The sequence below is a fragment of the Chionomys nivalis genome, chromosome 9, assembly GCF_950005125.1.
Source record: "Chionomys nivalis chromosome 9, mChiNiv1.1, whole genome shotgun sequence".
NCBI classification, from domain to species: Eukaryota; Metazoa; Chordata; class Mammalia; order Rodentia; family Cricetidae; genus Chionomys; species Chionomys nivalis.
In genome coordinates, this window is record NC_080094.1 from 36254846 (window position 1) to 36280595 (window position 25750).

The window sequence follows — 25750 nt, forward strand, 5'->3', positions numbered from 1 at the left end:
CGTCACAGATCAGTCTTCTGTGAGCCTCTTGGTGGCACCCTTTCTTCATGATTCTTCAGAGTGATGGGACAGAAGTTGATTAAGCCTTAAAACTTCTGATAGGTTTAAGGCTCAGGTTTCTGGGTCCCTCCCACAGAGGTTTCAGAGGTGCTGGGTCAGGGGGCGGGACAGATCAATGGTATATATGAGCTTCCAGGATAAACTCACACCAGATGCTAAGGACATCACTTTGGGATTTACCGCTACTAACCAACCCTTTTGCTCTAGAGCTATTTTATTATTTATTTTAGTTTTTCAAGTTTTAGGTTTCTTTTTTTTTTAATTGACAAAACTTCTTGTAATAATAGCTTTATGTTTGTAGAAAAACTGAGTAAAAGGTACTGAGGATTCTTGTGTGCCCAGTCTTACCAAGTTTCTCCTGACACTAATGGCACCCACTAGTGTGGGCTGTTTATTATAATTTCATGAGCCAATTTTGATACATTAACTAAAATCCCTAGTTTAGGGTTTACTCTTTGTGCTATATATTCTATGTGTTTTCCAAAAGAATAAGGATAGCTTCCCAGATTGGTATGTCATACTTACCCAGGGTCATGTTAATCCCTGTCATCCCCATTTTAGTGTGTGTAGTGATCAAGAGAGTGTCTGTTTTATTGTCCATGGTAGTGCAAACTGTAAAATGTTTCAAATCCTTAGAGAAGGATAATATAAAGCCAACTAATAAGTAAAATTAAATTTTATATTTACATAGCACCTCTGCATCTCAATGGGTTTTAAAGAACATTGACTCTACTTAGTTCTCAAACCATTGGAAGCTTTTGCACTGCATAGCCTGGACTGTACAAACACTCTGGTTCAAAAAAAAAAACAAAAAACAAAACTCGTATGTTCACAACACAGTGCAGCTTGTCAAACAACTCAAGCAACAATTTAGCTAAAAACTAATCATTTGAAGAGTGGTGAACTTTGCCATCCTCTCCTGTTAGGTCTTAGATTGTATATAATACATTAAAAATAAGTTTAAGTGTTAGGTTGATTCAGTCAAAACAGTTCATTAAGTGTTACAGCTACCCAGACTGAAAGAGTTGACTTTAACCACCAATGATACAGCACATGGGTATTTCACGAGGTCATTTGGATGTCCAAGTTCTGATTTTAATGGTCTTCTTTTATGCATGTTTGTGAGTTACTTCCAGCACTACTTTCAATTTCTTGCTTTTAAGAGTGCTCACCCCTGAGGAAGCAATATTACTATCTGTCTATCTTGAGCTTAGATTGGGGCCATAGCACTTTCTAAACTGGGACTTGGGCAGCCTATATGATGTTTTTCCATTATCCTTCACTTCATTGTTATGTAGTAGAGGCATGATGATGAAGCTTTCCTCCCAGAATCTTTATAATGGCTAGCTTTCATGCTTGTCAACTGTCAGGCCATCCCAGGCACCCGGTGAGCTTGCAAGCAGAAAGTTTTACTGAGGCCTGATGTGATACAAAGGAACTGTTAACAAAGGTCTGTGTTTAATCTTCTAAAAGAAAGGCACGTGAGTGTCATCGCAGGGTCACACATGAGAAATGATTTCAAACCCTCAGAATTCTTAGATTTTGCTTGTTTTTAAAATGCTGTACGTAGGTAACACAAAATATGCTAGACACAAACAGCCATTCTATTTTTCTGGAACTGAATTTGGAAGGAGGCAAAGTTAATATGGACAGCATTTGTAGACACTCTCCACAGCTCATCAGCCGTTTTTCCAGGGGCTGCTCTAGCTGAGGTAAGGACCTAACCACCTGGCTTGTATTTCTTCCTCCAAGATTAATGACTCTACAATACTGCTTATTTTGGGAATTAATGCCAGGCATACATAGAGTCCTAGGGAGAACTCAGCTTTTATATAGTTATATTCATCCACAATGGCTTCATCCCCCCCCCCCAGTATTATTGAATTTGCATAGAACCTTTTGTTATAGTGGGCTAATGAGTCTGGGTGAAATATAAAATCATTATCTGTGTTATTATCACTATTTTCTGTCAAAACAATCAAGACCAAAAGCAATAAAGAAAAACACATAGCATGTTTTTGTTTTTTCCTGGGTGAAAGGTTTTGTTTTTCTTTTGGCTTTAGTAGAAGAAAAAGAAATAAAATACAGCTATAAATAAAGATAATGTCATTAGTTTATCTGAGACTCTGTCTAGGGACTTGAATTATTCTTTAGGCCACAAGTCAGTAAGTTACTTATTTTTAATTGTATAATGCATTAGTTGAGTGGCAACACCTTTTGAAATCTTCTCATCATCCTCTTCTTACATGGAAACCAAAAATTAAGCCACAGCTCAGGAAACTTGTATGGTGAAAAACTTGGATTAAAACCAAGGTTTAATCCAAGAGAAAAGAGGAAAGGGTGGGATAGAGACAAAGGGGTTCGAGGAAAAGGGAGAATAGAGAGGGATGTAGAGAGAAGGAAAGGGACGGCGAGAAGAGACAGAGACTGAGATAGACAAAAGGGAGAACGAGGGAGGAGAGGGATTAAGACAAAACCCATCTTATTCTTTGTCTTTACATGTTGAAACTATAGAGGATTGGGGAAAGTTTATCACTGAGGTTATTCTTAACTTTTCTCAGTTTGAGGGAGAAGAACTCTTAATCTATTCTTAGACTCAAGACATTCTGCAAATTCATCATATGCTTATGTGTACGATTTGGAAAAGGTTGACGCATACTATGAAACTCTTTAGATTCTGAAAATTTGGGCTCCCACCATGCTGGTTTGTGTCCCAAGTTATCTGGGACATCTTTACTAGCATCACGGTTTTTTTTTAAAAAATAACTTTGAGATTTCTAAGCCATTATGAATTGATAAGGAATCTGTTCTCAGATACTACAAAAATAATGCTGTAGTCAAAACAGATGTTGGTTTGAAATGATTTTTAGGACTGAAACAACAAAGTCAGAGAAGTAATGACTTTTTTAGCTGGGTATGAGACAGTCACCTTGACCGGACAAGATGAAGAACAGGTCTCAGAGAAAAACCAACAAGGCTAGTCTTGGCAGACTCTGGCTAGTCAGCTCAAGCAACATGAGGTTCCTGGTTTTTTTTTTTTTTTTTTTTTTTTGCAACCTCGACTCTATGGGTTGTTAGGCTTTTTTAAACATATTCTTGTATTTAATGTATCTAATGGTGGGTCAGAATGGCTTCTAAGACCATCACAGACTGCCCCGTGGGTGGTAGACCAAAACTCCTGAGTCCAGACGCTAGAGACAGACTTTTGTTGTGAGCTTTTGGTTCAGCTCGGCTGTGAGCAAGGAGGGTGTACTTTCCTTTTGCTTTTTCACTGGCCGAAGTAAACCTTGATTATTTGTTTGTGCTATCTCTGTCCTGGTGTGAAATCTTCTCCTTTGGGAAGATCCCAGACTACTGCCACAATTAGGAGGAGGGATATTCTCCCACCCACAGCAATATATGCTTAACACAATATTAGGAAATCAGATTAGAACCTTAAAAGAATGCTATTTGATTTTTTTTTTTTTTTTTTTTTTTTTTTGATTTTCGAGACAGGGTTTCTCCGTAGCTTTTTGGTTCCTGTCCTGGAACTAGCTCTTGTAGACCAGGCTGGCCTCGAACTCACAGAGATCCGCCTGCCTCTGCCTCCCGAGTGCTGGGATTAAAGGCGTGCGCCACCACAGCCCAGCTGCTATTTGACTTTTTGATACCAAGTCATGGATTCATCGACATTTAGATTTGTGTTTCCAATTCCCTTAATTTACAGATGGAGAAGATGAAGCCTAGATAGGATTACTTTAAGTCAGAGTGACTTTGTACTTTCAGAGTTTACAAGTTGGATGCCAACAGACAGGTAGCCTCTTCTATTTGCAGTGAGCCTTTGTTTCACCAGGGCCACCTGGTTATTAATGCCAGCTCTGCTTCATTTTACTAATCTGCCTAGGGCAATTTATCTAGGCCTGAGAGCCTCTGTTTCTTCATCTTTTTAAGACTCTCAGCAGCTTTGTGCAATGTCATACACTTAGAATATTGAGCAAGGACCAGACACAAGGACAATGTGAGTCCTCACTTTGCTGTCATCCTTTTCTGTATGGAAAGGAAATCAGTATTGATATGTCAGCAGTTTATTGCTTTCCAACCTGAAACCTCTTCAATGAAAAACGTGAAATTATGAAGACAGTTACTCTTTGTGTGGGCTTTCTATGGGCTTTGCGTCCGACAGATCTTGCCTTATATGATTTTTCTTAACACATATATGTTCTAAGGAGGGTACACAGCTATGGGGACCAATGCCAGGATTTGAATCCAGGTCCCAAATCTGGCTCCAAATCCCAACTCCTCTCCAATTTTTACAAAGATAAGAACTTTCATGTCTATGGCAATAATAATTATTATTGTCGCTAATTGGGGAAAGTGTTCTGGATTCTCAGTCTAGTAACCTAGACACTTCTAGTTTGAAGCCTACTTGAAACTTTGTGACTTGAAAACTTAACCTTTTTCTTTAAGAATCATGAAAAACATGCTGTGGATGAACAACTGATGGTGTGGTACTTTACCTGTGGGGCAGAGAAGTAAGAGACAAAACAACAACAAGAGCAAAGATGACCTTAAGAGTTAAAATGCAAAAGAGGTTTTGGGGAGTGTCCAATCAGGTATGTGTGTACTGAGCTCATATTCCCAACCTGGACACTTTGGAAAGCACAATGGAAAGCAATTTCATTTTCTGGTGACAGTTCTATACTGGCATGCCCAAGTGAGAGCTTTCCAACTGGAATTTTGCTTCAGAATTTATGTTACCCTAGTCTTGTCTTGGTTTACAAAGGAGGCTGCTGGTGGGGTGGAGGCTGTTGGGATGCAGAGAAGATGAGAGGAAGTTTATGACATGGAAACTTTGCCTGGTGTACATGCTAGGTTGTTTGATCTGCAGCAAACTGATGCAAAGATAGACACGTGCAAGTTTCCCATTGCCATGTACACAATCCAATCTTCCCTCCAAGAGTTAAAGTATCATTCTCTTTTCTGAGACTCCAGGCTGTCTCTGGGGTGTGTTTGGCCAGCAGGGCACAGCATGAGTTCTGGGCCACTCTCTTAAAACAAGGGCAATTTCTGGGTTTTCTGTCTTGGAAGCCAGAGGTCCTGTTGTTAAGGGAGCTCTGAATAGATGATCTGATGTCTTGTCAATACTACATGACACAGATCCCGGTGTTGATGCCCATAAAATAAAGCCAGATTCATGTGAATGAGAAAAAGGCACCCCAGTCGCCTTCCAAAAGCCAGTGCTAAATACGTGAATGAGGAAATTTTGGATATTCCATGCTTGCTTGAATTCTTGACTGACTGCGGTCTTGTGAATGAGTTCAGTGAACACTGTGTGTGGCAGCAGACCTGACTCACAGGATCAAGGAAAATAAGAAATGATCACTGTAAATCTTTTCATATATAGCAATAGTTAACTAAGAGTCACCATTGCTCAATTGTGGTTTTGTGCCCCATTCACTTAGGGACAGAAACGTGCACCTGCAAACCTTCTCTTCCCCACTCCCCACAGGACAGGATAAAGCCTAGCTTAGCCTTTAGTAAGTCCAGCTACTGTAGCGGTTTCTGATGAAAATATTTGTTAGTAAAACATGGATGGACACTAATTTCAGCCACGATCCAAGCACTTGAAAATGTGACTTTTCTTTAGTGGAGATAAGTTCTGTTTGTTTGAAATTGGGTTCTTTTGACTCTGGTGAAAGGAGATGCCCAGTGTGCCTTCCCCTCAGCCAATTCATCCTCCCATGAGTCCAAGCCTCAATGACAGGTGTTTAGATAAAAGCTGCTTGAATCCCTCTCAGGCTGGTAGCTGCTATAAATAACACAGGGAGAAAGCTTGCCACTTAGGTTTATGACAGCACAGGATCCGGGTGAGATTACTTCCTCAAAGTTCAAGTTCAGGGCCAGTGAGTAGTTAACTATCCAAGAAGAGGGCGTTCTCAGCCTTGGCAGTATTGCTATTTGGAACGACAGAATTCTGGACGCCTCGTGCTTTGCAGGACGCTCAGGAGCAATCCCTGCCTCTCCCCACTAGATGTCAATACTATTCCACTTCATGCGTGGCCACTAACACCAGCCAAATGCTCTCTGGTTGGAGATGGGGTAAAAATTACCCCAGCTTTCTAGATCACTGTTTTAGAGATCTTGTAAACACTGCACACTGCTGGGGTCGACCTTAGACAATAATGATGGAAGTGTGGAAAGCAATGTATTATGAGCTGCCATCTTTGCTAATATAGAACTCCAATCACTTAAAATAAATAATAATAAAAAAGACTCTGGTTCTTATTTTTTTTTTTTTTTTTTTTTTTTTTTTTTGGTTTTTCGAAACAGGGTTTCTCTGTGGTTTTGGAGCCTGTCCTGGAACTAGCTCTTGTAGACCAGGCTGGTCTCGAACTCACAGAGATCCGCCTGCCTCTGCCTCCCAAGTGCTGGGATTAAAGGCGTGCGCCACCACCGCCCGGCTCTTATTTTATTTTTGACTTGGAGAATTCACCCCCTCTTTCCAAAAAAAGGATAGGGCACATTTCTCTTGTTCCTCGGTATTGATGCAGACGGCGTTTGGGCGTTTGCTTATGATTGATAAAGATAATACCTTCATGATCTCATTTGTTTTCAGTTGAAGAGGTTTCAAGTTAGGAAACATTAAACTGTCTATGTAGCAATGTTTACTTTTCATGCAGAAGAGAAAGGGCTGCAGAGGGAGGACTCACAATGCTACTGTTGCCCTCATGTCTCCTTTGCAGTCACACTCTGGCTTGGGGTTCCCCAGCCCTCACTTCCTTTCTTTGTATTTCATGTCTCTCTCCGAGGCTCATAGGGGATAGAGCTCCAGGTTTCTCTTCTGTAAGGATTGCTTGGGCATTGATTTAAGAAGGGACACTCTGAGAAAATGTTTCCTTGGCTTACAGAATAGGGTGTAAACAGACGGAATGCTTGGGTGCAATTTACATTTGAGCCACGGTAATCGATTTAGAAAGAGAATGAAGCAAATTCAATCACAGCCAGCAATATAAAAGCACTGCTCAGAATGACTTAGTGGGTATTTTCCTGCTCAGCTTAAGGAGGGCAGGGAAAGAATACTGAGAATATTACCAAATGCTAAGATCAGCATCCCACTGGCCCCACTCTGGAGGAAGGATTGCCCTCGAGGTTAGGCCCCTATATTCTGAGGGCAGTCATTAACCTACTTAATTAATGACTGAAGTAAGTGCTTGGGTACACTGTCCACATAAAGGACCATCTGTGATAGACATGTCTTTGAACATCCTGATGTTTAAGAGCTCAGACACAAAAGGTCTTTGAAATGCTAGGGCACCGGAAGGAAGCAATACAGATCAACACTGAGGACATTTCTAAGGAAGGCTTCACCAGCATGTCAGTCCCCAAGCGTTCCAGAAGATGCACAGAGCTGTAGAAAAGACAAGAAGCCCCAGGTCTGGCCACTTCTATCGGTAGCTTTATCTTGTGTTACTCCCTGGCATCTATAAGCACCTCCTTTATTTTTAGCAGGAAAGGTCTTATTCTCTTCATTGGGCAGCTTGCTGTGAGCCCCACGTGTCAAAGGTCTCCGGTCACTCACATACCTGTAAATGCCCTCTACGAGAATGAGGATCTTCTTCCATGCTCGGCCTGTGCGAGGCTGGCCACTGATGATGGATTCTCTCAGGAGCTTCTCTAGGCTCTGTACATCTTTAAATAGCGGGAAAAGAAAGATTGAGTTATGGGAGGGCTCTTGTTTACCTTACTCTTTTTGTTTCATGAGAGGGTGCCAGAGTTATTTTTGCTTTTAACTTGTAGTTTTACACTCAGACCTGGACTTTGACAAAGCAAGGTTGGACCCAGAGAACACCTGGGAGATTTGGGGGGTTAATTTCTACTAAAGCTTAACTCTGGTAGGATGAACAGTTGAGTCTGCACAGGCAGGCTGAGTCAGCTTAAGGCTGTCTTAAGCTTCTCTTTGCCTGCCTGAGAGAACTTGGAAGTCAGTACTATAGACAAATATCTAGTGAAGCTGAGGCTTCATTGCTAGGCAAAAACTGGACTCTGATGGATGAATTTAACAGCCCCTCTTCAGCTGTTTAGGCCCAAGTCTTCTAGGGTTTGCACTACCAGCATAGGGCGAGAGATCTCATTATCCTTGGGGGACAATTTGAACTAACAGATGTTTTAGCAGTGTTCAGGTTGTGAAACAATGTGGGGTTCTGCATGAAATATTTGTGAGCTCAGGACACACTGCTAGTAGCTGGCAATTACCAAGCCCCTTTTCTTGTATCTAAAACGCTTCGAATGTTATTTTTGTCATTCATAGGTTGTTCATTTCTCCCACGACCACTGTGGGGACCTGCTACAGGTTCTTCATGTGCTGAATCAGGCTGAGGCACAGAGGATTTGGTAAACTAAGGCAGTGGTTCTCAACCTTCCTAACCCTGAGACCCTTTAGCTGGCCTATGGTTGTAAATGGCAGAGTTGGGTTTTGAATCTGTACTCAGGTCCATAGTTGTAACCACAAACTTTTACTGCCTTAGGTGAGAGTCCTTGCGCCACCTTTCCAATCTCCCAAATGCTGCAGGGCAAGATGAAAGGGTAATGTCTGCTAGGACAGCCTTGTTCGCTTGTAATGGAAAATCAAAAAGAGTGACAGTAGTGAATGGCTGGGCTTGGGCTAAGAGGCCATTTGGAAGGACTTAGGAAGCAACTCAGCTATTTGGTGTTTTATGTGCTATTTACATTTTAACTTTTCAAGTCAAAGTGAGTGAACAATTACATAATTGATGTGCATATTTTTGTAGATTTACTATATTTGTACTCTGTATTTCTGCTGAAGAAAATTCATAGATCCTTGACTATCTCCAGGGAAAGATGAGAGACAGTGAGGAAGTTATCTGAGCTCAACCACGATGCTGAATGACAGCTACATGCTGATCAGTGTATGCTACTGAAGCTTATAAACTGTTCCTTTTTGTTATAATAATAAACCAATACAATCCCAGAAAGCCCTTCATGAGTTAGTCTCTGAATACTTCCCTGAGACAGCTTCTCTGTGGTCCCTAACACACATCCTCCTACTCTCCAATATAGTTCTGCCTCTAGTCTGTTTGGAAGGTATCCATCCACTCATCACCCAAGCCTCACTTTAGACAGATGCATTTTGTCTGGAGCTAAGGTTTCCTTAGCAAACTGTATGTTTTTGTTTTGGTTTCAAAGAGTCTCCTCTCTTCTGAATGTTTCCAGCCAATGCCATTGCTCACAACTAGATGGCAGCCAAGGAGACTGAAAGAAACTTTCCTGTTGCAAATTCTCAGGGCTCCTAAATCCTCACCTGCATCGCTAGCTTGTTTCTACTTTACTTTTAGGCTGAATGTCTAAACCATTGAAGAAACCCTGGGAGCAGAGGAGACAGCCTCTCTGTTCTGTAATCTACTTCAGGTTGTTAGCCTATGAATGGACAAAGAGATGGTGAACAAGAATTTGTGTTTAAACAAACATAAACATGACACTGCCTTTTCTAATTTTTTTGGACATAAATGAGACATCATACTAGTGGCTTTCATGCCATCCTCATAAAGGTAAGTCAAATTAAAATAAACTAGAAGATACTTTAATGCAGTGATATAAAATAATGCTTGTTTTAAAAGTTGTTTCTATAAAGGGTAATAATGAAACAGGATGCATTACATGGGGGTAATAGGGCAGGATGGAAGAGGGAACACAGCTAACACTAATGACCTTCTGAAAAACTCATGAGAATATGCTATGTAGGAGCCTCCCAAAATGCAAACGTGGAATTAATTGTAATGGGGCACCAATGCCTTTGCTAGGCACCACAGACTAACAGATACAAACCACAGTGTCATAAATGACCTCCATTAGATTTGTTGGCAAGAGAGGTCCCATAGAACTCCAAATATTCCAGGCTATTATCATTGCTTTTCATTATCATTTAGAACTTGATGGTGAGAAACTATTGCTGAAGGCACTGAGTATTTGAGTCAAAGAACTTGGAGAGAGCAAATTGGTTCTAGCCTGGAATCTTCACCCCTGTTTGCATAGTGCTAAAAGATACTATGTACATTGCTGGAAAAGAAAAGTAATCATCAATTTTATCCAGCTGTGAACTCCAAAAGCTCTAGGAACTGTCAGCCAGATATGCCCACTATGCAATAGTGGCAGGAATGTCATGGGAGTGATCAACTACTTTATAATTGTATTTAAGGCCTGTTCTACAAGATGGAACCTATTTCTGGCAATACTTTTGAAGCCAAAAACCTATGGCTAGATTGGTCCTTGACTCTAATTGTTCTGATAAATGTACATAGTATTAAATTAACTCTTGTATTTTCATAGATTAGTGCTCCATAGGAGAAGCTTCTTTGTAGTAGATGATACTCAGCATAGAGACCCATGACTGGCCAAAGTCCTGCAAATTTGAGACTTTGGAATTCTCAGCTCTAAATTGGACATCTATAGCATATACCTTCCATCCAAAGCTCAGGGATTATTGCCAAAGAGGGGGCAGAAAAATTGTAAGAGCCAGGGGTAGTGGATGACTGCAAGGAAATAGTGTTAGTTAGACATGAAAGGGCAATTGCACATATGATTTCTAAGAAGTTGTGACAGCATGCACAAGATTTGGGGAAAGTCAAATTAGACAAAAATCTCAGAATTAATAAGAGATGTGGACACAGAAGAGTCCCATCCTTAGCTAAGAAGCTGTTGAAAATTGATAGCTGCTAGGAAAGGAAGGCTTAATTCTTCTTAATGTTGTGTCTTCTGGTAGGCTGACTGTGCTCCAACAAATGTCCACATACCTAAAGGTAGATTGGCAGCACAAATTTAATGGGTTTACAAAAAATTGAGAGTACAAAGTTATGTGGAAATGGGATAGAAGGTAGGTATAGGAGGCATAGGGGAGGAGGTAATATAATAAAAATTATCGTCAAAGAATTAGTGGAAATGTTAAAAATAAATGAGTGTTCTAAGATTAAAATATAAATCTTTAAGCCACAAATGATTGAATGGTGCCTTCTGTGGAGAGAGGATTCTAGTAGAGTCTGTGAAATCCCAAGTTGCCACATTTCTTCAAAATGCTTCAGAATCCTCAGAAAGGGTTGTTACAAGGGACACAGGAGGCCTCACTCCTCCCTGAGTATTTGTAGGAGGTTAATGGCTACAGGCGGAGGAAGGACATTTTCTTTAACGGTGTAGCCACTGGGTATTCGTTTATGCTCCTGTAAATAACCCTTCAATCATGCTTCTGCAGGCAATTCAAATGAAATTTATTGATTCCCAATGATGTGAAATTAGAAAGGGGACTCATTAGGCTGAAGTATGATGAAATGCATTACATACATATCTTAAAAGTCACAATAAAACACACTACTGTGTATAATTAGCATATGCTAATTAAAACATTAAAAAGTGCTCTAGAATCAGTGAAGAATGAATAATCTGGCCCCTCGTTAGAACTGGCTCCTCAACGTAAGCCTTTTTTATGGTATGTAGTGAGCCAACCTAAGAATAGCCTGTTTTACTTCCTATAGTAGAAAAACGCAGATTCTCTTTGGTGGTGGTTTGAAAAAAAATGGCCACCAACAGAGTGGAGTGGTAGTATTAGGAGGTGTGGCCTTGTTGGAGTAGGTGTGGTTTGTTGGAGGAAGTGTGTTGGAGGCAGGCTTTGAGGTCTCATATATGTTCAAGCCAAGCACGCTCCACTTCCTGTTGCCTGTAAGATATAAGACTCTCAGCTACTTCTCTAGCACCATGTCTCCCTGCACACTGCCATGTCCCACCATAGTGATAATGGACTGAATCTCTTAACTGTAGGTGAGCCACCCCAAATAAATATTTTCCTCTATAAGGGTTGCCATGGTCGTGGCGTCTCTTCACACCAATAGAAGCCCTAAGACAATACATAACAAATAGGAATGCCAAGGCTACACTGCATATTCTGCGGGGAGATTCCAGCTGCTAGTGGGATGGGACTGCAATAGCTATGGTATCCAATGGCTTTTTCAAAAGGTGCCACATTTGTCTGACTCTATGGGAATAGAGTCATATTGAATGCTGTAAATTTATAAATGCACTTGCTATATCCCTTCAGCTCAACTCTTTTTTACAAACATAGACCATTCTTTGCTCCCCTCCAAAATAGCCCCCATTTTTTTTTGTTTGCAGAACCATATTTGATCTGGAAAAGCAGTAGCCTTAAATTAATCACAAAGGCAAATTGGTATTTATATATGGTTCCCTGGGTCTGTCATCCCTCAGGTAATGCCGGTAGCTGTCATTTACTATTAGGAGAGAAGTCTTAGACACTGTCGTAAGCTGCCTGTTGGTACTGCCTTCCTGGGATGCTCTCACTTTGTTTATCTGCTGTACTTCTCCAGCTTCCTTTCTAAGTAAGACAGGTTTCCTTAAATCTTTATCTCAGGGTCTGCTGCTGGGAGAAACGAACCAAGACAAAGCAACAGACTTGAGCATAAAGTTTAGATCCTGCCTTTTGACATTTGGGTGACTTCAGGTATGTAATTCAATCACTCTGGGGTCAGTCTTCAGTAATATGTGGGTAATAGATAACTATGTATTATGGTTATTGCAATACTTATTTAAATGGTGTAATAAGTCTAGAACAAGTGATTCTGAATTTTAGCTGAGACGTATTTTTCACATTTTATTATCCAGGAACTATTAGCCTGAGGTTATAAAACTTTTGGCCCCAGCTTTGAACTGAACATTGCTGAAAATTAGCTTCTTAGTCCCTTTTGGTCCCTAGGAAGAAGCCTTTGAAGGTTCTGAGTTTCTTTCTTTTCAGGACTTTCTTTCTGCTTAGTGTTCTTAGTTCCTCATGTGACTGTTGAAGGTAGGGAGGAAAATCAAGGAATAGATTTTAGTGAGTAGCTGGACCCTTTGATATAGGATTGGAAATTTATTTTGCTATTTGTTATGCTGTTCTGAATAGCCTTTCTGTACATTGCATCTATTTTTTCCCTCTACAGAGCTCAAGAGCCAAGAATACTGTTTTGTTTGCAGGTACCCTATTTTAAAGAACACACTTTTGCTACATCAGGAGAGAATCCCCTTTCTCAGCTACTTGAGGAATGTTGTGATGGTTTGTCTTAACTAATGCTTATGGGGCTTATGTCTACTGTGGACATGAATCTCTGGGCATTTCTTTGAAGGGCATTTCCCGAGAGATTTTACTTAAGAGTAATGGTGAGCTATTTTGAATATGGATGATGACCTATCCTAAATATTTACGACACCATTTCATGTGATGGGGTCCTTGGCCGAATGAAAAGAAGAAAGCAAACTGAGTGTTGGTGAGATGGGATTCCCCTCTGTGTGCTGTGAATATGTTTCATTGCTATTGGTTTAATAGAGAAGCTGCTTTTGGCCAATGCCTTAGCAGAGTAAAATAAGGCAGAAAATCTGAACAGAGATGTAGAGAGAGAAAGAGAGAGAGAGAGAGAGAGAGAGAGAGAGAGAGAGAGAGAGAGAGAGAGAGGAGTTGAGGAGATGTCATGTAGCTGCTGAAGGAGACAGATGCCCTGGAACCTTACCAGTAAACCATGAGCCTCATGGTAAAATTCAAAATCATAGGAACAGGTTAATTTAAGATGTAAGAGTTCATTAATAAAAAGCCTGAGTTAATAGGCCAAGCAGTTTTTTTTAATTAATATAGTTTCTGTGTGATTATTTTAGGTAGGTCTGGGTGGCTGGGAACAAACAAGCAGCCTCCATCTACAAAACGGCACATCAACATGGAACTAACCCACATGATTAGCCACACACTTCAGGTCCAGGTGCTTGTATGCCCACCCAGGGTCAGGAAGAAAGTAGCTGAGAGCACACCAGCAGCTCAGCACCCCTGCCTTGGAAAGCAGTCAGATCAGGTCTGCAAGGTGTGCACAGACCAGAGAGCATGGCAGATTCCCACTGCCATGCACAGCAATATCTCCTGGCCATACAGTGCATTGCATAGCAGATTTAGCTTTTACTCAGATAAAAAGGATTTATGTTTTGCATGCTCCTTCCCAGAGTTAAAGAGGTGAGCACAGCTCCTATCTACCCTGTGGTACTAAAGTTGGTGGTAAAGATACCTCCGCCATATTAAAAGGCCAAGAGAGGAGGAGCTGCTGCAATCAAACTGTTTAGCATTTTTAAAAAATGCTTCTGGTCAGAAAATGTTTACAAATATGCAATAAAGTCAGATTCAGACAGAAATTAACCTCTAAATGGGCCATAGTGTATTTCAAAAATGTAGTAAGACTTGAGAGAGAGAGCAAAAGAAGAGTATAGTCAGTTACCAAAAAAAGCTTTAAAAAACGAAACAAAGACTTCAAAGAGACAGTAAAAGTAATATAAAAGAGTACAGATAGTCATAGATTAAAGGAGTAAAGAAAAACAAGTCACATAAATATGGAATATACACAGAAAGTCTAGATTGTGTATATTATTGTGTTTTCTTTAATTTTTTTGACTACAGAGAGATATTTGATTCTGGGGGCTGCTAATGTAAACCAACATATATGTTTTAAAGGTATCTTGATTTTAAAAATTGGGTTTAAGGATATGTTGCTTTAGAAAAGAGGTTCTGCTTTTGTTTTCACAAATGATGAGAACCTGTGAATTCCTTCCAGACTAACATGGTTTGATGAACCAAGACCCCCCCGAAAGGTCTCCATGATACTTCACCCAACAAAAAGCAGGAAGCAGTTTGAAGAGAACTACTCCCAAATTTCCAAATATTGTTTATAAATGTTTGTTTTCATATAAAGGGAAATATAAAATAGAGATAAATACTTTGCATTTGTATGCATATTGGTCTATTGATAAAAATTTAAGGCCAATTTTGTTATATGTATTTTTGCTCTTCTTTAAGGTATTTAAAAATGTAATGTATAGTTAAGAAATACAGACTAATAGATAGTCATTTATAATAGTCAAACTTGTAGTCATGTTAGTTAGGTTTCTGACATATATTTCAGATAGGTATTCTTCAAAATTTTCAAAGATGTACATAATAATATGGCATTTAAAATGTTTTAAGAAATTAGACTTTCCTTGGCAGTGAGACATGTCTGCTTCTGGCAGCACCAATTACTTCAGAGAGGTTGATGGGCATTGAAGAAACTTGCTATGAAATTTGCCTTCAATGAGACAAGGCTAGACAATTGGGAAAGAAACTGCTCTTGCCTGGACTGCTGATGGTATGCTCTATATATTAGGCATGCAGGACTCACAGAAAAAATGACTGCTGAAGTTGCCTAAAGAAGGTGAGATGATCTCTCAGGGTTCCTGATTTATGAAAGAGGCTGCCAGACATTCTGCAGGACATAGAAGATAGTGTATGACAAACTGCCATTATAGGTGGAACTGCCTTTGAAATTTCCTGCTTCTTGGAAAAAATCCACCAGATACTATGGGCCTGTAGGTTAAGATAGATGCCCCAATGTTACAGAATAACTTTGGGTGACTGTCCAGGCAGTGAGATATCTCTGTCAATTGTAGAGTTTTGGAAGTTGTTATAATGTATTTCCTGTTTACTTAGGTAATATTATATCCTCCTGGAGTCTTTGATGGAATTGAAGAAATATAGTTATAATTATAAGAAATAGATTAGATATAAAATTTTAGACTCACAAAGATAGAATAGATGATAGAGTATTTTACATAATTTGACAAATATAAATGGATTAAATATTGTAAGTACAATTTTTGCTTGATAACTTTTGTTGTATGTAATCTTTCTGTGTTAAAGTTAAAATCTTCCTTTTTAATTAGACAGAAAATTAGAGGTGATGTGGGATTCCCCTCTCTATACTGTGAATATATTTTATTACAGTTGATTAACAAAGAAGCTGCTTTGACCTATAGCAGGGCAGAATATAGCCAGGCTGGAAGAGATGTATATAGAGAGCAGGTGGAGTCAAAGAGATGTCAGGTAGCTACCAAAGGAGAAAGACACCCACTGGAGCCTTACCTTACCAGTAGGCCACAACCTAATGGTAATACACAGAATAATAGAAATAGATTAATTTAAGATATGAGTTAACTAGAAATATGCATAAGCTTTTGGCCAAACAGTGTTATAATGAATACAGTTTCTGTGTGATTATTCAGGTCTAAGCAGTTGGGAAACAAAAGAGCAGTTTCTGTCCACATACTAGCAGTCATTTCTTTCTGCTTCTTGAGTGTGGATGCAATATGTCCTACTTCCGTGACTCCCATACCATGCTGCACCCTAAAACTCTGATTCAAAACAGCCTTTCTTTCTTTAGGTTTTTTTGCTAAGTATTTTGTCGCAGCCATGGGAAAATTAAGCAATACAAGTGGAAGAGGGATAAAGAGAACTTGGGATAGAATATAGTCCATAGGAGGAAACAAATTTTGGGTTTCATGAAATCTCATAATCTCAGTCTTTTGCAATTTCTTGGCATGAGCAGTCATCATTAAGAACCTGTCTTTCATGTTATTAGCTTTTTTCCCTGGTGTGGTTCATGTGTTATAGATGCAAACTTGGCATATTCTATCTAACCTTAAATAGCTCCTGTGTTATGTCACTTCAGTCTATGAGTGTTCAAGGAGTAAAGCATCATAGTTTTGGAGGCAGACACATTTAGTATTATCTTGAGTATCACTAAGCTGCAAACAGAGCCAGCAGAAATGAATATCAATTATATTGTTGTCCCATCTAATTCTTTCCCCCTCTGGACACCTTCTCACTTCCTTCACCTCCCGAGAAAGTAGAAGACTCTGTATATAGCTCTGCTCCCTAAGGTGGTGCTTTCATGATGTGACTATAACATGGTGCACACTGGTGAGAGGGAGTAAAGCCTTCTATTTGTTTCTTACTTCTGCTGCAAGAAAATAGCCCAAATTATTGACTAAAACAAGACAATGGAAAGTTTTACAAATCTGGACATCAGAAGCTGCAGTAGGCCTGCCTGGACTAATTCATAGCTTTGGCAGGCTGGCCATATTTTTGAAAGTGTTAGAGTTTATTGTGCTTTTTGTATTTTCCTGCTTCTAAACCCCACCTTCCTTAGAATGTGATCCCTTCCCATTTTCAAAACTAAAAATGGCAGCTGCAGTCTTTCTCATATTGCATTTTTCTGACAACCTTCATTTTGCTTCATCTTCTGAATTTAGGGACCGTATTACTACACTGGACCCCTGTAGAGGTTTTGTTTTAAAGTTAATTGACTGACCTGCTGAATTATCTCTGTAGTTTTAACTTTCTTTGCAGGTAATGAGGCATTGTCAGGTTCTGGGGACCAGGGCATTGGTATGTTTCAGGGCAATTATTTTGCTTTCCACAGAAAACTAAGCAATAGCAGCTCATTCATAATGGATGTCTGTGGGCTAGGAGGTGGTAGATGATGACCCAACTGCATAATCCTAATCAATTAGAAGGGCAGCATTTTCCAGGAAGACCAAGATTTCACTGTTACTTTGTAGAATCATTTTTTAGAAAGTTAGTTTACATACAAAAGAGCAGGTCTCTCTATACCATTTCCACAATACTTTCTTTGAATTGTTCCTCTTCTTTAGATTATTGTGGGATAGTTTCTTAAATACCTTTGAACTTTAATCTTTTCATCTATTAATTTGTTTCTATCTTATTATGTTTTCTGCATGACTAACTAAATGAATAAATAAATAGAGCGACAATGTCAATAACTAGACATCTGGCATATAGTATATTCTCAATAACTGCTAGTTTCTGGTACAAAATAGCTACAGCTAACATTTATTATAAATATAAATAGTGTCATAAACTTTCTGGGAGTAAGAAGGCAGCATGAAGAGTAAGTTATTGAATAGGTTGAATATTATAAAGCTTTGCAGAAAATAGATAATTAAAATTTAATGCTAATTGTAATCTTAGCAGAGTTGAAGATTTTAAAATAGAAATGTATTTGAACATATTTAAATTTTGAAAAATTGTAAGAATAGGGACATTCTAAAATATTCTCATTCACCTGTCCCAGGTTAATGTTTCAACATATTCTATCTATCTATCTATCTATCTATCTATCTATCTATCTATCTATCTATCTATCTATCATCTATCTATCTATCTATCTATCTATCTATCTATCTATCTATCTATCTAATCTATCCGTTTACCATTTATTTCTTCTGAATTGAGACTAAGCTACATATATCATATCCTTTACCCCAAATAGTTCACTACATCTTCCCTAAGAAGAGAGATATACTTTTATGTGACAATAACAGGGCTGGTTGATCTATCTATATAGAACCAGATGTAATATCGTAGGCTTTATGAACCACACAAGTTCTTGGTTACACACTCCTCTTTGTAACCATTTACAAATATAAGTTCTTAGGTGATAGGTAGTATAGTTACCCACCTTGACATATTACTCTTACTTAATACTTTTAAGTTTATTAGTCTCTCTTCTGAGTTTACAGTTTGACCCAGGAATAGCATCATCTCACGTCACTCAGCATCTAAGACCAGGTGTATCTGTCACAACTTTCAGTATCTTTTATAGTAAACTATCTTCTTGAATTTTTTTTTAATCTTTTTATAATATTGCTAAGACAAGTCCTTGGCTTTTACCAAGCCTTTCTAATTTGGGGTTTTCTGCTCTGCATTCTATGTAAATGATGGAGGAGACCTCAGATATTCCATTGAAGATAAAATGTCCATGTACCCATCACTAACAGTGTTGCTGTTTTTCAGCTGTCCAAGCTTCCTGCATGTAGCTTCTCTGACATTACTTTCCTGTGAGTAGAATCCAAAGGAAAATACTAAATGGCTGCTTGTGTGGTGGGGTTTGTGTTACTTGTTTTACATTAAACTACTGTGGCTCCTGAGTAATCACTGAAACAGTTGCATAATAAAACATAGTCTGTGGTTGGACAACCTTATTTAACATAAGGTTGTTTTATATTGCTCTGCCTAGAAATTTCCCCCATTACCCAGGTGGCAAAACAAAGCAAAAAGACATGAATGTTGTAAAGGAGCACATGAGGAGGAAGGAGGCGATAGGAATGGGAGGGAGGTAAGAAGGGATGGGGAGAGAGTAACCAGAGCACACTATATACAGATATGAAATTGTAATAAAATAATTAATACAAAAATCCATAATAAGATTTAGGTCTTCTTTCTCTCATTGTACATTATATATAGTCAGTGTATTAGTTTCAACTCAAAGATTTGTATTTAAGTTGGTCTGGAGATGGGAACAATCGTTTATCTGCCATGGATGGTCCCTAGATGCCTATATTTTATAGTTTGGACCACAAACTACATTTTAGTAGAATGGAATGAAGAAATAAGTAATCAATCTTGACAATGACCCAGCTCACTTGTTCCAAATAAATCACAACCCAGCTCTGTCTATTCTAGAAGTGAGATTATTGTGTTAACCGTATATATGGCTTATTAATTTCCAGGTATAAGATGGCCAGTTATCTGTCATGCTAAAGATTCAAAGACACACATTGCATTTGTGCTAACACCAAAGGAATTTGACTGGCCACTTAGTAAAAGCATTACTGTTTCTTCTTTGGCTTCATCCTTGTCTCAGGAGAGCTTCCTGATGAATATCAGCCTGGCTTTGAACTCACAATCCTCTTAACTGAGATTCCCGAGTGTTAGGCTTCCTGGAAGAAACCATCATACCCAGCACAAATATACTCCTTAAATCCCCAAACATGTGTATTTCAAACATGAATTCTTAGTAATATCAATATAATGTGAAACTGGATGTGATTTATAAAGTGATAATAGATGGAAAATCAACATAACAAGGGATTTATTTTATCAATAATAAAATGAAAAGTTGAATATTTGTTGCAAATACAAAAAAATGAGGCCAACATGTTTTTAATTACATTGAACTGTATCAGAGTTGAGCCACATATCTGCAGTCTTGTTCTTCTGGAGTGCCTGGCCCTGGTCCTTCCCCTTTCGTAGCAATCTGTTCACAGATGCTGAATGTAGTTTTCCAATATATGTCAATTCCCACCTGTTGGGGGATTTTGATACCCTGAAACTGTGTTATCAAAATTAACCTTGAGTCAGGGGACAGAGCCAGCGACTAGTTGACTTGAATTAGCCATAGAAAAGGCAGGAATATGAATAGAGGAGCTGCACAGAAAAGAGTAGGGAGGGAAGTTAGAGATGTCATGTGCTCTTCGGTCTGGGAAGTGTGGAGAGAAGGTCAGCTGGTCGCTCCTCTACCTCTTCGATTTATCAGGTTTTCACCCCACTATCTGACTCCTGAGTCTTTATTGGTAATAGAACAGTTTCGCTGAACACAATACCCACCCTTACCCCCAATCCTTCTTCAGTTAGAGCAGGTTTTCATTGAACACTCCACTAGTTAGAAAAGGGACTCATTGACTTCACTTGAGAACCCTCATGTGCATTCTCTCTTCCATCATGAGACAATTGTTCTTTGGATAATCCTTCCTGCTCATTACCAGTCATTTTTTTCCTTTACTCTCTGTGAATTCTTTGAAGGAAGGTGTGTGCTGAGGAGAAGAAACAAGGAAGTCGAGGGGAACGGAAAGAAAGAGAGAAAGGCCGTAGGAAATAAAAGGAAGTGTGCTAATGTGTGTGCTATTGTGTGTGTGTGTGTGCGTATGTGCATGTGTATGTGTCTATTTGTATGAGCATGCACACAAAATGAAAGGGAGCCTCTCGTGATAAATGTGCCAGAAGCAGAGCTTTAACGGGTCATATAGGTCAACGTCTTCCTTAGCTTTACAGATGAGGACTTTGAATGAAAGATGAAAAGATTTGCAGAAAGTGACACAAATCAGGAGCACATCTGGATCAGAGGACATAGGTGTTTCCAGCCATGACCTACTTCTTTTAAGTTGTTTTCTAGAGACTTCTAATGGGTCTGATCTGACCCATAAAGAGTGAAGGAATGGCCCTCTGCATCTTCTTCACTATTCAGTCACTTCAAACAGAGCCTGGAAGGGCATTCAAAATCTTCTGAGATTTATTTTTATTTTGTTTTATGTCTCTGAATGGTTTTTTCTGCATGTATGCATGTGTACCATGTGTGTGCGAGGTACCCACCGTGGTCAGAAGAGGATATCTGGACCCTTGTTACCTGGAGTTGTAGTTGGTTGTAAGCTACCATATATGTGCTGGGAATTTAACCTGGGTTCTTTACAAGAGAATCAAGTGTTCTAAACCACAGAACCATCTCTCTAGCTTCTAAAAGGGTATTTTAATAAAGTCTAAGACTATCAGGGGGATACAGACATTAACATTTTGTATGTAGGGATAGGGAAAACTAGCATTATACCAAGAATAAGGCTAACTTTTTACTTATGCATGACTCAAAATGTAAAATCTTTAAACTTTTCCAAGACAAGGTTACAGGAAGGGCAGAATTGTGACATATCTGATAATTAATTGGCATCCTAAGGTATCAATCACATCTTCAGAGACCACTCCGCAAGACCACTAACTGTGACATTTATGTGTTTTGGTAACACTTAGCAATCTGGATATTTAATATACTTCAGTCATTTGTTCCAGGTCACCAGAGATTAACAAGCCAGCAGTGATTATAAGCATAATTGTCTTTCATTAGGTTAAGTTGCCAGTATGAAAAGCAAGGACAAAATATTGTGAATAACCTTGACCTTTGTAGAGGAGCAAGCCAGTGTATTCTGGGTAAATGCTCAGATACTCACTGTTGTGTTTGAAGGGTCTTATGGTTGCACCTGAGAGTCGAGCCCCCAGGATGATAGATGTGTGGTTTAACTCATCACTTAAAATGAGGCATCCCTAGGCAGAAAACAAACACAAACCACAAGATGACAAAAGAAAAGACAACATATGGGAACTAGAAGACACCAAAACCTATGTTAAGCCTGGACTCTATTTAATATGAAAAGGTTGAATTTAGCTGGTATTTATATGAACAAAATCTAATCTTTCAGCTAGCTCTCTAGTCTTTTAGCTGGCTCAGGGAGGACAGCTGTTTGTAAGACATCGCGTCTCTACTGGAACATTCACAGATGGTTTTCAACAGAAAGATCATGTTTAAGCATCAGTCAGAGTCTAATGGATTGAAGACTGTGACTGGAGGACTGATGTGTGGCAGAGGGCTATAGACTATTTGGTACCTGATTCTGTGCTAGATTATTTGGAAGGCTTCATTAGTCCTCCGGGAAGCTCGGGAGACATTTTACAGTAAGGAATTTCAAACTCTTATCTTGTGTGCTCATTTTGCCTGTGCTAACAGCCCAAAGAGACAGAAGCATCTGTGTTTTACAGTTAAAAATTGGATATTTGGAAAAGTGTGCATGGAAGGTCAGTGTGTGGTGGGTGGAAAATACTGCTACTCATCCATAATGCTTGTAAATTTATTTTTTTTAAAAAATTTAAAATGCATACATATAGAGCTTTTCAAGGATATCATAAATGAAGAGAAATTATGGCTCTCTTTTGTTTTCTGTGGTCACCTGGAATTGAGTCCCCCTCCCTTATATTTTGATAATTTCACATACAAAATGTTTTATGTTTTTGAGGCTAAATCCAGCAAAATTGTCTTATCTTCACACTGAAAAATATGTGTCTATTTATGATTTTTTCTTTTGAAACATTTGTGAATTACCGTAAACATCATGATACCTCACATCTGTATTCTTTAGCTGTGTAATTCCTATAAATGTGGCAGTTGTTATTTCCACAAAATTCCAAAATTTTATTAAATGTTACATATATTATATATCAGCATCCAATATGTCACTAAAATTAATCATTTCCCTAACTATTCTAATACTTCTAATGGTGTTATCTTTATTTTTTTCAATGAAATTCACAGAATCCAATTTTAGATCATATATCACACTTAGCTATCATTGCATTTTTTAATAGCATAAATATGATTTATTATACTTGCTTATTTAACATGATGTAGCCCACTTCTCATTTCTTTCTTAGGGACATTCTTAAACATTCTGGAATGATTTACGCTCTGAAGTTCTTAGTGATTTGGCATATGCTTTCATTGTTGGTCTCTTTTTGGATCATGAGCCTGTGTTCAGTTCCTCCACACTCTCTGCTTTGTACATGCAGTCCCTTCTTTATTGGTCCAAGAACAATATCAATGATAGTATATCAATACTCGCTTCTCATAATTCTAGTATAGCCACTGCACAGTATCTCAAGAAGAGCTGCCAGCTCTCTTTTCCTGTAGTACCCATCCAATTTTATTTAGTATATTGTTTCTCCACTATAATGTGAACACTTAAATTTACAAGGCAGGGATCTTTTTCATCCTTTTATATCCTGTGTGTGGCTTCATGCCACGCCACGTGGAATCTCAGTAATTAGTCAGCCAAATGATGAATGAACAAATGGCTTGGAAAATTTTTGGTTGAAAGTCATGCTTAGTATGCGCTTGCTACATGACAAATGCAAGTCCTTAAAACTTCAGATTGTCTAAGCTACTATTGAAGATGACATTTGATCCATATTAGTCCGGCAAGTTAAAAACTGGGATGATCATGGTGATTTGCTGGCCTATGCTGATGTATTTTTTTTTATGCTGATGTATTTATGCAAAGATTTTGATCTTGAGAAAAGGACTGTTTTGGCAAAGCTTCTGATAGAGGATTTCCATGAAGATGTAATTTTTAAGATAATACATAGGTGTATTATCTATGTATCCATTAGATTATACATACAGCAGAAGAAGACACCTAACAATTTCTTACCTTTCCAACAAGTATAGGGATATTCATTGCGTTGGTTGCAAATCCCATCCCAAAGGTCATCACTGCTTCTACATTCAAGAACTTAGCCATGAGCTCCTCCAGTTCCTTGTGCTTATCCAAGGTGCCTAAGCAGAAATTACATGAGGAGTGATTCTCACTTTTAAGTTTAAAAACTCAAATTCCATTAAGCGTACTTCAGCAGAGTCCTATAGCATAGCAAGAATTTTTGTCACAGTCCCAATCTAGAAACAACTCAAAAAGCCCACTTGTTATTAAATTAATGTATTAATTTTGGAAATACAGTTGAATGTAACCTAATAAAAGACAAAAATACTTTTTTTGGTATTTTATGATGGATACATTTTTATGAAAGAAACTGGACTCTTTTGAATGTGAGTTATGTATTCGTTTATATCCAGACTTGATAACTAGATATAACCTTTGAATGTTAGGAGAGCGATAGTTTTTTTTGTTTGTTTTTTGTTTTGTTTTGTTTTTGACCATGAGAAGGATTTTGGCTTTCTCCGAATGTTCTGTATTTGGATGTTGTTGGGTACACAGGTATCTTTGTTTTGTAAAAATCCATTGAGTTATATATACTTATGGCTTTTTCGGTATGCATTTTACAATGCAATAGAATAAAGTTTATAAAACACACTCCCAATTCCTATATCTCACAATTAATAGTTACAACCCTTTTAGAGATGTCATTCACCTAAATACACACAGATTCCAGAACTTCTATAACTACCAATGATGATGGTGGACTTTATCGAACCTTGGAATATACTAGGTATTCTGAGAAGGCTGCTATCTAAATGATTTCATTTAATGTTAGGCTTCCATTAGTGCCGGTAATATAACTTTACAGATAAGAAAACCAAAATTTAAAGATTTCTCAGATAAAACTCAACAGAGATAATTTGACCTCTCTAAATATATGTTTTAATTATCATGACCTTTCTTCCTGTCTTCCTCCTCACCTCCCTTTTCCTTTACTTCCTCATTTTCCCACCACCTTCTTTCTTCTTTCTCTTTCTTTTCATCGACATCCTCTTACTACGTAGCCCTGGATGCCTTCAACTTAGTGAGCCTCCTATCTCAACTCCCTGAGTGCTAGGATTACAGGTGTGTATCACCATGCCTGGCCCATAGCCTTTTATATCACTGTTTACTGATCTCTTCTTAAATACTTTAATCATATTACTTCTTGCTGGTAGCACAGTTTAATACTTTCTGAATTTGGCTTTTAATCATTACATCTTCTAGATCCAGCATCATAGCTACTAGCGATGTGTAGTCAGTGAAATTTAAGAACTGAATTCTAAATTATATTTGAATTTCATTACTTTCATTTTAACCTTAAAATTAAAGTACTTAGAAATATTTCTTACTAAACAGTGTCAGTATTTTAATAGGATTTCATTTGACTCCAGTCACGGAAAATTTAGTGTGCACACTGAGATGTAATATGAATGTAAAAAAATAATACCAAGAAATTTTATATTGATTATACGTTTAAATAATAATTTGGCTGTTAGAAAATTAAAAACGACAGCTCTTGCATTATATCTTTATTTGGCATATTTCCTCGATAATAGATTTGATTATGTTTGCATGATAAATGACTTTATCCACTGAGCCATCTCTCCAGTGTGACAATTTAAGCCTATAACTGTCCCTGCAAACCTTGAGTCAGAATGACTGTGCTGTGTGTTGCTTCTGGCAACTCAGGGAATAAATAAATTCACGTCTTAGAACAGAAAAACACACAAGTGATGAGATGGAGCTTGTACCCACAGCATTGGAAGAGCTGCTTTTGAGATCTAAGAGTGCGCAATGTTGTTACAATGTTTAGGATCATTATAAACATGCTTCCCTCGGTGTAACTACCAATATATATTATGTTTCACACTGGAATATCAAAATTCTATGCTCACTAGTAAATTAACTCATTTATTATGGCAAAATTGTTAAAGATACA

At 38.3% G+C, this 25750-nt stretch overlaps 1 protein-coding gene across 1 annotated transcript in view; it reads right to left on the minus strand.

The window, feature by feature from the left end:
- Sptlc3 (serine palmitoyltransferase long chain base subunit 3) overlaps positions 1-25750 on the minus strand; it is a 114916-nt gene that overhangs the window by 41845 nt on the left and 47321 nt on the right. Inside the window, exons 5-7 of the mRNA XM_057780912.1 lie at positions 23767-23891; positions 21736-21829; positions 7623-7728 (exon numbers count right to left, since the gene is read on the minus strand). Of these exons, the coding sequence (XP_057636895.1) occupies positions 7623-7728; positions 21736-21829; positions 23767-23891 (325 nt within the window). The remainder of the gene's footprint in view (positions 1-7622; positions 7729-21735; positions 21830-23766; positions 23892-25750) is intronic.